This window comes from Ochotona curzoniae, unplaced genomic scaffold (assembly GCF_017591425.1).
Source record: "Ochotona curzoniae isolate NIBS_2020 unplaced genomic scaffold, NIBS_Ocur_1.0 contig_2723, whole genome shotgun sequence".
Classification (NCBI taxonomy): Eukaryota; Metazoa; Chordata; class Mammalia; order Lagomorpha; family Ochotonidae; genus Ochotona; species Ochotona curzoniae.
The window spans coordinates 879,372-896,263 of NW_024465573.1; the positions used below are offsets into that span (position 1 = coordinate 879,372).

Genomic DNA, 16,892 nt, shown 5'->3' on the forward strand with positions numbered 1-16,892 from the left:
GCTCTGTAGGCATGTCATTCATAAGATTTTTAATGTTTAATTTGTTTGAGAGGCAGAGCTTAGGATCCAGGCACCTTCACTGTTAGGCTAAATATCTGCCCCACTAGATTTTGTTTTTAAAGATTTATTTATTTTTTATTGGAAAGCTAGATATACTGAGAGGAGACAGTGAGGAAGATCTTCCATCCGTTGGTTCACTCCCCAAGTGGTGGCAACAGCTAGAGCTGAGCTGATCCGAAGCCAGGAGCCAGGAACTTCCTCCAGGTCTCCCATATGGTGCCAAGACTTTGGGCCCTCCTTGACTGCTTTCCCAGGCCACAAGCAGGAACTGGATGGGAAGTGGAGCAGCCAAGATTAGAACTGGTACCCAAATGGGATCCTGGTACATGCGAGGACATTAGCCACTAGGCTACAGTGCCAGACCCTGCCAGATTTTTTTTAAGGTGGGGGAAGGAAGCAGGCCTTTGAATTTAGATTCACTTTTTCAAGTATCACTCCCAATTATTTCACACAGAAGATACTAGAGACAGAGGTTTATTTGTTTTTATGTTTGCAATTTAAAAAATTGTACATCTAAAAAGCTCTGTGTTCAACTGCACTGAATGAGGAAAAAGGCGATTAACATTTTTAAACAGAGAGAGAAAATTCTGAGACAAAATTGTGCATCAAATTGCGATTCTTCTCACCTCTAATGATTTAACACAACTAGAAACATTAATGGCAATAGGTGGTCAGTGACATTCAGAAATTCATTTCATTGCATTCTTTGCTTTATCTAGACATTTGCAATGTTGTCAAGACTCACACACACAGTTCTGGAAAGCTCACCAATGAGACAATCTCAAAGATTTCTCACGGCTTCTTCTGATAGAGCAAAGTAGGAGATCTTGTCTGATCACTTTTTAAAACAGCAGGCTCTACGTGGTTCACACCAAAGGTTTGCAGATCAACTTACACGGTTGTGTGACATTCTGTGAGGCAGGAGCTGAAGCAATCGCTGATCTAATTAGAGATAGTTACTACATGGAATAGCATTTCTTCTCAGATTCTCCATCTTCCCATTTCCTAAAGAATCCTTTAGGGTTGATTTTTTTTTAAATGAAGGCTGAAATAGAATGAGTTGATTTCAGAGTCTTATTTATAGATTTTTCAAAGTCCGTTTGTGTGCCGAAACAAAATTATGAATGGCAATTCGAAGAGCTGAGTTTCCCTCGGAGGTGTCACGGGAACTGATGACTGAACGTAGTGCCCGATGATACGCTGCAAGTAAAGGTTTGCACAGTGATAAATGGAGAACAAATTCTAAACAATTCTCTTAACCTTCTTCCCTACGAGTACTGCTTCTCCACTCGGAGTTTCACATTAAATTTTTCTACTGAAAAGATGTTTGTTGAACGCTTATTATATAACAAGTATTTTGTGAGGACATGAAAGATAATGGAGAGGATAAACATAAGAATAATGAACTGAATATAATACTTGAAAAAATATCATTCCAGAACAAAGCTGTAATGAATAAGAACTATCCAGAAGAGGACGGAAAAGATTTCCAGAGTGGTAATTTAAGGATTAATCTGAGTGAAACAAAGCAGACATTGTAAGTAGAAAGCTTAGTGTGTGAGGTGCAGACTGATTTTCAAATAAGGCACTCACTGGGAACAGCAAGTTTGATATGGTTAGAGTATGACCTGGGATCAGAGAGGAACACACACTGAATATGCCTTGCTTTTGGTGCTGCAACAGACGGTCCCAGAGGTTCTAGAACAAGGAAATGCAAGATGTGTGTATTTAAAAATGAAGCTCAGGAGACTGAAAGAAGAGGTGCTAGGAAAACGTCTAGCTGGCAGTATTTTCAGTGTACACATGTGGTAAACTTAATGCCTACACTATGTAAACGAACGTATTTAAAGATAAACAAGAAACAGAAACAATAGTGACAATATGGATTTTAATTTCTCTAACTGGGATTCCTGATACAATTTATACTGTTGCTCTTTTTTTCTCAGTGTAGCCTAGAACAACTGGCAGTGCAATGTGGAAATACACAGTAGTGAATCGGTGTTAGGTACCAGGGAAGTACTTGGATAGCAAGGAATGCAGCTGAAGAGAGTCCTAACTTAGACAGCTATACAAAGCAAACTCTAATAGTCTTAAAAGGAGGGACCTGGAATCCATATCTCTCTATAGCACTAGCAGCTGGAAATATTTCCCAAGAATAAATCAGGACAAGAAGATAACACATCTCAGAAATATAACTATTATTATGCTCATTGTCTCATAATGCTGTATTACAAAGAGTTTAAAATAATCTTTGATATTCAGTAAGCACTCAAAAAGCTAAATTACTATTACTTTTACCATTTGCCAAGAAACCTACCTCTGTGGTTTTTATAGAAGACACAACTGTTGGCGCAGGTATCAGGATGGGCATCCCAAAAATCAGGACCACAAGAGCACAATGGGGGTAAAGTAATTTTGTATAACTGCATTTTCTCCTGGACCTGGGCTCGTAAAGCTTCCACATATCTATAAAAATACAGCATGATCAGGCCTAGTGAACTACGAGGAAATGGCAAGAATCCTGATTTTACAAGACCTAACTGTTGGAACTGTTTCACACTTGTGCCTCAGTTCTCCATTTCTATGCTGGGAAAGGGCACTGGGAAGAATGTAGTGTACTCTTGAGAGGTACTAATGTGATCCAGAAATCTGGTAAAGTTATGTCTAAGTGAGGAAAACTCTAAGGTGATACAGTTAATTCTTTTTAAGGACAACAAGAACACCGACTGCTTACTGAGTCTCTCTAGAGCGAGAACTTCACGTAGAACTTGTCAAATTACCTTAAATCCTCCTTTTCTCTCTGTAGCTGCTTTTCTCTGGCTTCTTTCTTCTCTCCAAGTTGTAACTGGCCTAGCGTCTCAGTCACCTTTTCCTCTGGACATGGCTCTCTGTGGAGGTCCATTTTTAGGAGCCTCTGCTCTTCAGCATAACGTTCTTGCTCTCTCTTTTTCTTAATTCTGAGAAGAAAATTGCAACATGGTTCAGGATGTCATAAAAATTGTAAAATCTATTTCAGATTAGCTGTGAAGTTCATGTAACTCAAGACATTTACAGAAACAAGCAAGTCGAGGAATCAGTTTAAGATCTCAACAGTATCTTCAAAAATTCCTGCTGGTAAGAAGAGGGTGGAAATGTAGTCAATGATGGAGTTAAGTGGTAGAGTAGAAGGAATTAAAACTACTTCATTACAATGGCACCCTCATGGCAGGGTCCCGGTGGCTTCACATAACAGATCACCGACTTACAGACACCCAAGTGCTTCCTGTCTTGTCATATGATCCTCTGTGTCCCTTTGGCACTGCCAGCAAGAAAACACCAGCAGGGGCCTAACCAATTGGCCTGGCCAATCTTTGACTATGAATATCCAAAACCATGACTATGAATATGCAAAATAATGTGTACTATGTAAACTCAGGCTATCTCAGGCATTTTTAGAGCCTTTCGTTTTGTTCAATCAAGACAGGATAAGGTAAGATCTAGAAGCCATTCCACAAAACCTGAAAGATCAGACACCAGAAAAACAAAAATGTGCTGGTCATGGAACCAAATTCATTCATATTCTGACAGCTAATGGTGGCTACCTCTAACTGAGAGACTAAGCCACTGTATTTATTTATTTATTTAAAGATGTATTTATTTTTATTTGAAAGGTAAATTTTACATAGGAAAGGTCTTTCATCTGCTGGTTCATTCCCCAAATAGTCACAACATCTAGACTGAGCTAATCTGAGACTGAGAGCCAGGAACTTCTTCCCAGTCTCCCATGTGGGTGCAGGGTCCCAAGGCTTTAGGCCATCTCCACAGAAGTAAAGCAATCAGAAGATGGCTTTAGGCCATCTCCACTACTTTCCCAGGCCATAAGGGAGTTGGATCAGAAGTGGAGCAAGCAGGACACGAATCAGTGACCATAATAAGGAATGTCAGCACCAAAGGGCAGAATTTTAGTCAGCTGAGCAATTGTGCTAACCCCACAGGCCACTTCATTTATTTATTTATTTATTTTTAAAGATTTATTTTATTTTTATTGGAAAGGCAGACATACAGAGAGGAGGAGAGTAGAGAGGAAAATGATCTGTCTGTTGATTCACTCCCCAAGTGGCTGCAATGGCCAGAGCTGTGCCGATCCAAAGCCTGGAGCCTAGAAGTCTACAGCCTCTTCCAGGACTCACACGTGGGTACAGGCTCCCAAGGCCATCCTCAACTGCTTTCCTAGATCACAAGCAAGTAGGTGGATTGGAAGCAGGGCCACTGGGATTAGAACCGGAGCCCATATGGGATCCCAGCACATGCAAGGCGAGGACTTACTGCCAGGCTACTATGCCAGGCCCCCCACAGGACACTGTAAAGAAGCATTTTCTTAAAAGTGTTCTCCCACATTTGCCAATCTTTGCTGAGCTACAACAATAAACATAAACTAAGTATTTCTCAACATAAAACGTTTTATGGTATGATTGAAACTCAAATGCAAAATAAAGTTGTAATGGAGTAGAGGTGAGAAATCTGACCATGGCAATTTGGGCACCGGGATATGATCAAGATTTAAGGGCATTTAGGGCACCGTTCCAGGAATCTGAGCAATGCAATGTGCAGAAAAGCCATAGGCACTGAAACAGATCATAAACAAATGTCACTTTGCTCTCTTAAAGTATGCTGTTTTTAAGAAAGTAGGAAGAAGTACACCTTGCTAGGGATCTACCTACCTAAAGAGAGCATATTCCAAAGAAAACCAGTAATATCAAGTAAGCATTAAGTATTTGAGGACATTTGTTGGTTAAATCCAGTAACTACTTGGCAAAAAAAGCAAATACTGTAAGATCTTCCTGCAAAGAAATAAAACAGATTTTATTGATGCAATGTAAATGGAGCCAAGTGAAAAGACAACAGAAAATATGAACATCAAGTTCAAAATACGCATCAGGTGTGGGTACTATAAAATAGTAGCCTAAATAATTTCAATCTGAAGTATTCATTACTATAATTCTCTGTACCAATTATTCTGTGTAATTGTAAACTAAAAGCTCAGGAAATACATCAACCCTGTTTTTCAAGAGTTAATACTTTAGGTCTTAATAATATGATATCACTAGAAATTATGAAATCAGCTCTTCCCCCTCTCCTCACTTCACAGTCAAACATCATGTGAGAGAGTTGTTCAGACTTTCTAGTTGCTCATCCAGTCCACAATGGCTTTAAGAGCCATCACGCCACCAAAATAACTCCTCTAAGGCAGCTGGCAGCCTGAAAGTCATTTGATCCACTTAGCATACATATTCTCAAAGGGGCAATCTTATTCCTAAGCTGAAAAAACCTTAGCTATTACAATTGCTTGCAACCCTCCAAAAAGTCATAGCACACAAACAAAAATGTATTTTATACTAATAGTAAATTTTGATGGTGGGGAAAAAATGTCTTAGAAGGTTCCATAAAGGAACAGTTACAAAGGGAAGGCTGAGAAGCACTGAGGCAGCATTCTTCAGCTTTCATTTTATCTGCCTGCTCAGACACAGCACTGCTGACCACCCTCCTTCACAGTCCTCTCTTCCTCAGCCTGCAACACAATCTTCTCCCTGAATTTCCACACGTGCCTGCCTACACTAGCCTCTCCTGGCTTACAAGGCCATCTTCTCTACATCACAGTGTCCCTTAAGTCAATCAGAGGCCATTTCTTCTTCCTTCTGTAGAGCTTCTGCGAGGTCACTTCATGTTTGTGCTACACCTCAGCTGCTGTGAGTGACACCTGTCACTCATATCACTATAGCTCCATTGTGTGCTTGAGATTCTTACCTACTTGTCTACCTGCCAATTTGACAGTTGCACTTGATGTCTTACAGGCATTTCCTTGGAAAAGAATTCACATCTTGGATCACATTCTCAGGTTAAGAACAAGTGTCAAACAGCAGATTCGGAAGACATAAAAATTAAAAATGATAGTGTGCAACTGAAAAATTGGATATAAACTGCTACTACACAACAAGTTCTATTATTTTCTAATGTTGCAAGGCTTCTTGGGTAAGTACACCTTGTAATGACATACAATAGAAGCTGGACTAAGTCAGAAATTAATTTTGTCAATATATGTTTTCCCAAGGCAGTACTATTACAATGGCTTTTTGGCTATGCTGAATTGTATTCTGAAACCAGTATCAGATTCTCAAAAAAAGAGTAAGACTATAAAAGAATGGTTTAAAAAACTTGCTATATTGGCTATTTGTACAATTAAATAAGTAGATATCAATGTTTACAATTTAAATGAGAATCTTGAAAACAGAGCAATAGTGAACAAAAACTATTTATAACCCTTATCACGTCAACAACTCAGAAACTCTTCCTGTAACTCACACTGTACAGCCTTACCCCTAATCCTGTACAAAGCTGTCTGAAACACAGACCTAGACCAATAACAAAGACAGAGCAAGCACAGATAAAACATTTGAAATAAAAGAAATTTTGCTTCTAAGAGCAATTAATACGCTTACTTATTTTAGGATGGAATGATGTTCTATGAGAAAAATAACTTCTCTGTGCCTGGCACAATAGTGTAGCGGCTAAAGTCCTCACCTTGAAAACACTGGGATCCCATATGGGCGCCGGTTCTAATCCTGGCAGCTCCACTTCCCATCCAGCTCCCTGCTTGTGATCTGGGAAAGCAGTCGAGACTAGCCCAAAGCTTTGGGACCCTGCACCCATATGGGAGACCCAGAGGAAGCTTCTGGATTTTCGCTTTGGATTGGCTCAGCTCCAGCCATTGCAGTCACTTGGGGAATGAACCATCGAATGGAAGATCTTTCTCTCTGTCTCTCCTCCTCTCGGCATATCTATCTTTCCAATTAAAAAAAAAATATTTTTTTAAAAAACAAAATAACATTTCTATTTTAAAAAAAAGAAAAATAACTTTTCAATGAAGGTGGAAGTATTTTGTCTTCTTGATATAATAGTATTAATGCTCAATCTAGCCCAGTCTAAATCTTTGCCTGCTATTTTGTTTCTCTGTTCAACTTTTCTCTCTCTCTTCGTTCTTAGTTCTTGGTGATTTTAGAAGTCACTGCCTACAGTGACTTATCATTCTCTATTGGAATCTCTACTTGAATTTCCCGTAAGCACCTCCAGTCTGATATGCCCCAATCTAAACTATCTTCTCCATCTCCATCTTCTATTAAATCTATTTGATATTACTCTGTTGACCTGGTGCCTCAGCCCATAAATCAGGGACTTAACCTGAAACTTCCCTCTGAAAAAAATGCATCAGTTCTCACACGTTTGTGAGGTTGCCTTCTCCCCCTTGGTCTTGTCTTGGTCTTGTCTTATGTGTCACAGGCTTCAAAGAGGTTAGGTGAGAAATCCGTTTGCTAAGTGTGGTTGGGCAATGTTAGTAACATTAGGCAAATTACATAACCTCTTCAGGGCTCATTTTTCATCTCTGAATTGAAAATAGTAAAAACCTTCCTTATATAGTTATCAGAATGAATAATGCTTCTAAAGCAGTCACTATTATACCCAGCACACTGTGACTGTTCCTTCAATAGCTTCTGCTACTTAGTGGGACGGTTGTATTGATTAAACGAGACATTAATCTGTTCATTAACACAGTGAAAACCTTAATATATGATAATATTTTCAAAAAATAATAAATTCACCCTCTTCTCTAACTGTATTATTTCAACAACTTCCTTAACATCTAGTCTTAGTTATCTTATCTATTCCCTACAATATCTCTAACTGGGCTCCTAAATGTTTTGAGGATAAAGTCCAAATTCCTCATGACATACTAAGCTCTTCAAGATATTACCTTTCCTTATTTCTTAAGGCTTACTTCTTGTCATTCATGTAACTCAGATCACATTAAACTCAGACGGTTCATATTCTTTCATGCGCCAGAATTCCTGTTTTCTCTTTTCCCAATCCAATTCCCATTTTGTCGCACACTGCTTCTATCCTTCTCAATTTCCCACAGACAGTCAGCCTTTTTTTCTGCCATCCATAACCCCAATTTTTCTTTCTACCGTTTCTGTGCTCTTGTACTTTTCTTCTAATGATAACAGTAGCTCCTAACACTTACTGAACATACACTATGTGCCAAATTCTGTGCTAAACACATTTATATGTTACCACATTTGATTCTTACCACAACTTTATGCAGTATACATGATATTATCCTATTTTCAGAAACAGGGTTATACAGGAAACTTTCCCAAAGTCACATAGTTAATAGTAGAGATTATTATTCAATTTTATCATAACTGGATGAAGTTAAGCAGTTATCAATTCCTGTTTGCAAGACAGATGTCTGGCTATTTTAGAATGCTGCCAAAGTGGTTTTATCTTTCACGTCAAATCATATAATCACCATGCAAAGGAGGCGTAAATAATACGTTTTTCCCCACATGGAAAAAACAAAACCCAAGTTTCGACTATTTGTCAACTATTCTAACAAAACTAAGCCTTTTGATACCATTTGTAAAACAGAGGGCTTCATATTATCCAGCAGAAAATGGCAATAACACAAAAGTCTTAAAGAAAACAAAACCAAACACAAAACTTTCAAAGGTCAGTAGTTCTGCTAAAGGAAAGTTTCCCACTGACTATGCCAGATCCTAGGCATGTTGCTGAGGAGATTTAAAGTACTCACAGAGGGGTGCATTCGCTTCCTTTGAATGAACTGAACTACATTCCCTTTCTGTCTTTGACCCAAAATGCTTATACATGCACAATACCAAACTGAAAGATTTTTTATGCCAATCAGATCATAATTATGGCTGAAAGCTGAATTATTATAAGTCTAGCCTAGATGTAAGAATGAATTTCCTGAGAGTCTACACTGAGAAAGAAGATAAAACTATGGTTCTAAAAAACATTAAGAAGACCTTGTTGAAATATTTAAACAGTTTTCTACCTAAAAGCTTTACCAAGCAAATTTATAAGGTTTTTCCCCCCAAGCCCTACCCACCTAAGTTTAACACACATGTGTACTTCATTGTGGCAGGTTTTGCTGGGTTATTTTCTGACAATAGTATCACTACATACCTCAGGAAAGGGAAAAGCACATGAAAATAAAAACACACAAAAGAAGGAGTCACTGGCACCGGGAACTGCCATGCAGAAATCCGAAGAGTTCTAATACAGCAACTTCAAAACAAATGATATTTATAAGGGCTGCCTTATATTACTGATACATGGGGTTAGGCTCCCAAAGTCACTATGATAAAAAATGGTAATACTGATATAAAATAGAAACATTTAGCAATATACAAAGGATTAAACAATCATTTATTTTAGTACCTAAAAACAATTATTTAAATGTGCAAGTGTGAATATATGTACATATATATATATACACACACATACATATGTATTTATATATTTACACACACATATATTTTTATTTGAAAGGTAGAGAGAGGTATCTTCCATCTATCAGTTCACTCCTTTGATGCCCACAACACCTAGGGAAGAGACAGGTCAAAACTTGGGGGGCAGGGACCCAACCACCTGCTGCTTCCCAGGCCCTTCCAAGATGGAGCCATGAGGTAAGCCCAGGCACTCCAAATGGGATATGGGCATCCCAAGCAGTAGTTTAATCAGTGGACCCAAAGATTTACCCCAATTCTTTAATATCTCCCTGAGGTTACAGGCAGAAGGTCAGAGACCCAGGGACACAGGCCTCTGTCAGGGTGCTGTACTAATAATTTACTTGGGATTTTTTCATATGTGCTCATTTTTAAGAAATTGAGTAATGCTACTTTCTTGTAATGTCTTGTCAGGTTGGCTTAGGGTTATGTTGGAATCTATATTTATTTGGGGATTATTTCCTGTTTTCCATTCGCTAGAGGAGTATATGCAGAACCTAGTGGTGTTTTCCCTGTTAAATTTTTAAAAACAATTTTTCCAAGAAAACATGAGCCTAGGCCTGCTGAATCTTTCTTTTGGAGATTTAAAAAAACTGATTTAGTATGTTTAAGTGATACAGGATTATTCATATCTTTTTTTCCTGTAATATTTTTTAGCTGGTTTTTAAAAATAAATTTTATGTATTTAATCAAAATGCCATATTTTTCAGTGCCAAGTTGTTTGTAATACCTTTTTTTTATCACTTAATATTGTAGGCTCTGTATTATTGGTCTCTTCTCCAGTCCAAATATTGGTAACTTGGGTTTTCTTTTTTTTTTTTTTTTTCAATTTATTTATTTTTATTGGAAAGGTCAGATATACAAAGAAAAGGTGAGAAAGAGAAAGATGTTCCATCAGTTGGTTCTCTTCCCACGTGGACACAATGGCTAGAGTTGATCCGATCTAAAGCCAGGAGCCTGGAGCTTCTTCAGCGTCTCCCATGCACGTACAGGGTGCCAAGGGTTTGAGCTGTCCCCTACTGCTTTCCCAGGCCACAGCAAGGAACTGGATGGGAAGTGGAGCAGCCAAAGCACAAACCGGTGCCATATGGGATCCTGGTGCATGCAAGGTGAGGATTTTAGCCACTAGCCTACCACAGTGGGCCCCTCTTTTCTTTCTATTGATTAATAAAAAATACGCTGCTAGCAAAACTAAATTTTTAAAGAATTAACTTTGGCTTCATTGGTTTTCTTTGTTGTACACATTTCCTATTTCATTAATTTCTGCATTTCTATGACTTCTCCTTTCTGATTTGTAGTTTTTGTAAATTTCTAATATACTAGAAAGCTAAAACACTGGCTCTGAGGTTTTTTTTCTTTTTCTAATAATTGCAATCAAGCCCTAATAGTTTTCTAACTACTGTTTTAGTTGCTTCCTACAAGTTTTGATATATTTTTTCTTCATTATTATTCCTTAGCGATTTCCTAATTCCCGTTGTAATTTTAACTTTTCCCTAGAATTCTTCAGAAATGTACTGCCCACTGACTTCTGGCTTAATACAAGTATAGTCAAAGGTATGCTCTGAAGGTAACCCAGAATATAGCTAATTTGGAACTATTCCAAGGATGGTTGAAACTAATAGATTATCAGGTTTTTTTTTAAAGATTTAATTTTATTATTTTTTATTGGAAAGGCGGATATACAGAGAGGAGAGACAGAGAGGAAGATCTTCCGTCCGATGATTCACTCCCCAAGTGAGCCGCAACGGGCCGATACTATGCCGATCCGAAGCCAGGAGCCTCCTCCGGGTCTCCCACACGGGTGCAGGTTCCCAAAGCTTTGGGCCGTCCTGGACTGCTTTCCCAGGCCACAGGCAGGGAGCTGGAAGGGAAGCGGGGCTGCCAGGATTAGAACCGGCGCCCATATGGGATCCAGGGCGTGCAAGGCGAGGACTTAACCACTTGTGCCACCGCGCAGGGCCCAGATTATCAGTTTTAATAATTTTTTGTGAGAAAATATATGTGAGTTACAGTATCTTAGGATATGTTTATACTCATCTATATAAGTTAATAATAAACAGTTTTCCATAAAGGTCATGGGCTTTTCTACTTACACAATAAATATATTATAGTAGTTTTACATTCTTATCAATATCTGTTCCTAAGTTTCTGTCTTATTTCTGTCCAAGTTATTCTGAGTCTGAAGTAGTCCCTCACTTTATAAAAATTGAATTGTTTTCAATTCCATACTTTCTGTTATTTTTATTTATAAATTTCAATTCTGATAAAATTCTATTTTCATTTATTTCTACATCTCTTCAATTTATTTGAGCATATCAATTATTTATTTTAAAGTGTTTGCTAATACCAACATCTGTGAGTCTATTTCTGTTGCTCCATTCTTTCTTTTGGATTCTGATATGTATATGTATATGTCTGATATATTTGAACATTTTTGATTGAATGCTGGATATTGCTTTAAAAATGTTTCAAGGTTTTAAGGAATGGTACCTAGGGCAAGGAAGAGTTCACACTTCTCTGCCTGAAAGAGTGCAGGAGTCACTGTCTAAATCCAATAGACTTTGGAAATATTTTCAAGAAAAAATGGATCAAACATCTGAGTCTCCAATTTTGTAACTTAGGTTCTGTAAGACCACCCAGAGCTCTGCTTATCTTTGATTTTGCAGAAGTAGTAATGCACCTAGTCCAAATTCATGTTGAAATATATACTGAAAACTCCTAAAGAAATCTTTAGTTCCCATTCTTGTCAGAACCAGATTTCTTTATTTTCAAAAGTATGTAAGTCATCCCTCCTTTACTAATCCTTAGGCTCCCAAAAACTCATGATGCAAAACTGAACTCACTAGCTTCCTTCAAGTATATTCTCCCGGTATCCCCTAGTTACGCTAACGGCATGTAAGAGTAACAACTACCCTGACTCCTCTCAACACCCAAGCCAACTGTTCATCAAGCCTATGGTCTCCACATCTTAAATATTATTAAGTATGTCATTCTTATTCCCATACTCCTGCCAAAGACCACCTTAACTTTTCACACTATTTCCCAGGCATATCTAAAGCTTTTATACTAAGTTTCCTGGCCATATGGAACAATCCAATTCATTCTTTAAGATCAAAATTGATCATTACTCATCTCAAAGCCTTTCTTGACTTCCCCATATTATCCTTGCCTTGTCTTTCATCATTCTAAAAATTGTGTCTCCGTTTTCATTTATGTGGCCTTCACTAATTGTTCTCTTGGTCATCGCCATCATTAGCATTGCTATATTCCAGCACTGTCCATATCACTGTAGTTACAGATAAATTTTATTCTGATTTTATTAAATTACAAATGTGCTCAGTGTTGCTAAGTTGGAAAACAGGTATCAAATAACTCTCATTTTATAATTAAGGGTATTAAAATCTCAGAGATGAAATAACTCACTTAAGATTACACAGAAAATACATGGTATATTCAAACTTATCCTACCACACATTCAAGTTTTAATTTCTGAACATACAGTACCTGTTCAGATAGTAGGTTATCAATGAATATTTACTTTGATGTTGATAAGTCCCTAACAAGATGACATAAATGCTTCTATAAACCACGAAACTCAGGAGCTGTTTTGCTATTTCCTTCTATTCTCATTCTACCTTTTTTTTTTTTAACACACCAGCCTTAACCTCTTCCCCAACAAATAGATATTTTATCTACCCCAGTCCAAATGAAATGCAATAATTTCTCTAACTCTGCAGACAGACTCAGTGATCTCCTCTGCATTCTAGAAACACTCTAGTCATTTCTGCGATGGTACCAACTCTACTGCTTATTTGCACACGCTTGTTTTCCGCTCCCTCTCCCAACTTGGATTGAGTTCAAGAATAGGCACTATATTTAATGTATTTCATATCACAAAAAGTGCCTGTGATGTAAAAAAAAATGCTAAATGAATGTTTTCTGAGTAAATTAAATTTCACTCTTAAACCTGGATAAAAATGGAGTTCCTGTCTTAGGCTGGATATTCAAAAAGGGTTTTTGTATTAATTATCATTATTTTGAAAGACATAGAGAGCAAAAGAGAGAAAGAGAGTTCTTACTCACTCCCCAAATGCTTGTAATGACTGGTGTTGGGCCACACTAAACCTGGAAAACAGAAACATGATCCAGGTCTCCCACACGGGCGGCAAGGGTCAAACTACATAATCTGTATCACTTGCCTGCTTGTGTAATGCATACTAGCAGGGACACAGGCAGGACTTGACTCTGATATGAGAAGCAGGCATCTCAACTAGAAGTTTACCTGCTAGGTCAAATGTGCACCCCTCAGAGGACAGTCTGGAGCCTGTGCACACTGTAGGCTCTGCTCCAGACCCCAGACTCAAGTAATTCTTTATATCAACTTTTTATTTCTTTTATGTGAAAGACAGACTTAGAGAAAGAGAGAGAGAATGTGTTCTTGCATCTGCTTGTCTGGTTTTGTTTCAGATGGCTACTATGGCCAAAGATGGGCTGATCTGAAGTCAGGAACTTCTTCTTCTGGGTCTGCCATGTGGGTGCAGGGACCCAAGAACTTGAGCCATCCTCCACTACCTACTCAGGACATAAGCAGGAACCTGGATGGGAAGTCAAGCATCTGGGACATGAACCAGTACCCAAATGGGATGCCAGAGCTAGCAGGCAGCTTCGTCTGTTGAGTCATAGTGCTGGCACCCCTTTGGTTCAACTTTTGAAGACTATTTTCAGAGTAATTTAGACAATTCTGTTTCCCATGTTTGTCTGTCTGTGAGCAGATTGCTTCTCTGATGTGTGTACTTAGTTTCAATTGGATAGTAAGAGGTGGCTACTTACGAAGCAAGATATCTAGTATTAGAATATGAGTTGCATGCAGAAACATGTAAATTTTGAGTACAGTATAAAATTTACAGTACAAAATAGGCCAATGGCAGAAAGCAAAACGAGAAACGTTAGGGGCTGTGAACCCCCATGCTTCCATGTTTCTGCATGTAACTCATATTCTAATACTTACAAGTCTGAAACTGGTCTTCTAAGCCACTATGAAATCACATTTAAGGGAGAACAGAATATTATTTTTTAAAAATTCATTCATTTTTATTTGAAAGGCAGATTTTACAGAGAAGGAGAACTTTCGAGTTCTTCCAACCTTTGCTTCACTCCCTAAATGCCTGTAGCAGCCAGAGCGGAATCAATCCAAAGCTTGGATCCAGGAGTTTCTTCTGGTTTCCTATATGTTACAGGGCCCAAGTACTTGAGCCATCCTCCACTGCCTTACAGACCATAAGCAGGGAGCTAGATGGCAAGTGGTGCAGCCCGGACATGAACTGGTACCCATGTAGGTTAGAGGATTAGTCTGATATGCCACCATACTGACCCCTGGAATATTCTTAATTTAACAATTTTTTGTTTTGTTTATGACTTTCAAATATTTATATACAAGGTATTTTAACTCTGCATTTGTACTCTAGTTCAGTCCAATAACTTTTAAAGGCATGCTTGGTTGAATGATCTCATGAATGAATTATAAATAAAACACATGTGAAAGGAACACAATAATTACTTACTTTGCCACAGTTACTATACTGAGAATAACTGTACCAGAACTCTTCTATCTAAAGAATATTTCTGGTACAGATATAATCACTGATAAGAAAAAGGAAAACTTACTAACTATTTGAATGGAATCACTGGAAGTCTAAGTTACTGCACTTAGAAAAAAAGATAAAATTGGGCCCGGCGCCGTGGCGCAAGTGGTTAAGTCCTCGCCTTGCACGCCCGGGATCCCATATGGGCGCCGGTTCTAATCCCGGCAGCCCCGCTTCCCTTCCAGCTCCCTGCCTGTGGCCTGGGAAAGCAGTTGAGGACGGCCCAAAGCTTTGGGACCCTGCACCCGCGTGGGAGACCCGGAAGAGGCTCCTGGCTTCGGATCGGCATAGTATCGGCCCGTTGCGGCTCACTTGGGGAAGTGAATCATCGGATGGAAGATCTTCCTCTCTGTCTCTCCTCTCTGTATATCCGCCTTTCCAATAAAAAATAATAAAAAATAAATCTTTAAAATGATTTGGAGTTTAAAAAAAAAAAAAAAAAAAGATAAAATTGTTCATAGATGACATAGTCATCTATATAAAAATCTCAAGAATTATAAAAACTTTGATGAAAGAAATGAAAGAAGACTTAAATAAATGGACAGATACACCAGGATCATAAATGGGAAAAGACAATACGGTCAAGATGTAATTTCTTCCCAGTTTAAGCTACAGATTCAACACAACCCCAAATTCCCAGAAAACTGTACCCAGAAATTATCAAAATTTTAGAGGAAAACATAGGAAGCACTCTCCAAGATATAGGAGTTGGGAAAGACTTCTTAGGAAGGTCACCAAAAGCACAGGCAGTCAAAGCCAAAATAAACCAATGAGACTATGTCAAACTAAAAAAGCTTCTGTACAGCAAAGGAAAAAATCAATAAAGTGAAGAAGCAACCAATGAGATGGGAGAAAACTATCACATACTACACAACTGACAGGAGACTAATATCCAAGATTCACAAATAGCTTAAGACATTCAATGACAGCAAAACAAAATACATGGGCAAATGGAATGAACAGGCATTTTTCTGTTTACTTATTTATTTATTTATGATTTATTGGAAAGGCAGATATATAGAGAGGAGGAGAGACAGAAAAGAAGATCTTCCATCCAATGATTCCCCAAGTGACTGCAATAGCCAGTGCCGCACTGATCTAAAGCCAGGAGCCGGGAACTTCCTCTAGGTCTCCCATGTGGGTTCAGGATCCCAAGGCCTTGGACCATCCTCCACTGCTTTCCCATGCCACAAGCAGGGAGCTGGATGGGAAATGGAGCTGCTGGGATTAGAACTGGCACCCACATGGGATCCCGGCACATTCAAGGTGAGGATTTTAGCCAGTAGGCCACTGCGCCGGGCCCTTGAACAGGCATTTTTTTCAAAAGAACAAATTCAATTAGCTAACAGACATATGAAAAAATGATCAGGTTCCCCAGTTCTCAGGGAAATACCAATGAAAACCACATTGAGGCTCCATCTACCTCCAGTGAGACTGACCTATATTCAGAACTCCACAAACAACACCTGCTGGCACTGTTGTGGGAAGAAAGGATCCTCCTCCACTGCTGCTGGGAGTTTAAGCTAGTACAACCACTGTGCAAGTCAGTATGGAGAATGCTAAGAGAACTGAAAATCGACATGCTACATGACCCAGCTATCCCACTTATGGGAATATTTCCAAAAGAAGTGAAATCTGCATATGACAAGGTGTTCTGTAATCCTATATTTGCGACACCACATCTACAATAGCAAAGACAGGAAAACAACTCAGACAGATGTTAGTCAAAAGAGGAGTGGATAAAAAAACGGGTACATTTACTCCATGGAATAGTACTTAGCCATTAAAAATAATGAAATTCTACTATTTGCAACCAAATGGTCCCAATGAAACTCAGAGAAATAAG

At 38.5% G+C, this 16,892-nt stretch overlaps 1 protein-coding gene across 4 annotated transcripts in view; it reads right to left on the bottom strand.

Moving 5' to 3' along the window:
- Window positions 1-730: 730 nt before the first annotated feature.
- Window positions 731-16,892, bottom strand: part of CCDC15 (coiled-coil domain containing 15) — a 56,142-nt gene continuing 39,980 nt past the window's right edge. For all 4 annotated transcript variants that reach the window (XM_040976770.1, XM_040976768.1, XM_040976769.1 and 1 more), the window contains 3 exons: window positions 2,841-3,017; window positions 2,378-2,526; window positions 731-1,260 (listed from right to left, as the gene is read on the bottom strand). In XM_040976770.1, coding sequence (XP_040832704.1) covers window positions 1,139-1,260; window positions 2,378-2,526; window positions 2,841-3,017 — 448 coding nt within the window. In that variant the 3' untranslated portion in view covers window positions 731-1,138. The remainder of the gene's footprint in view (window positions 1,261-2,377; window positions 2,527-2,840; window positions 3,018-16,892) is intronic.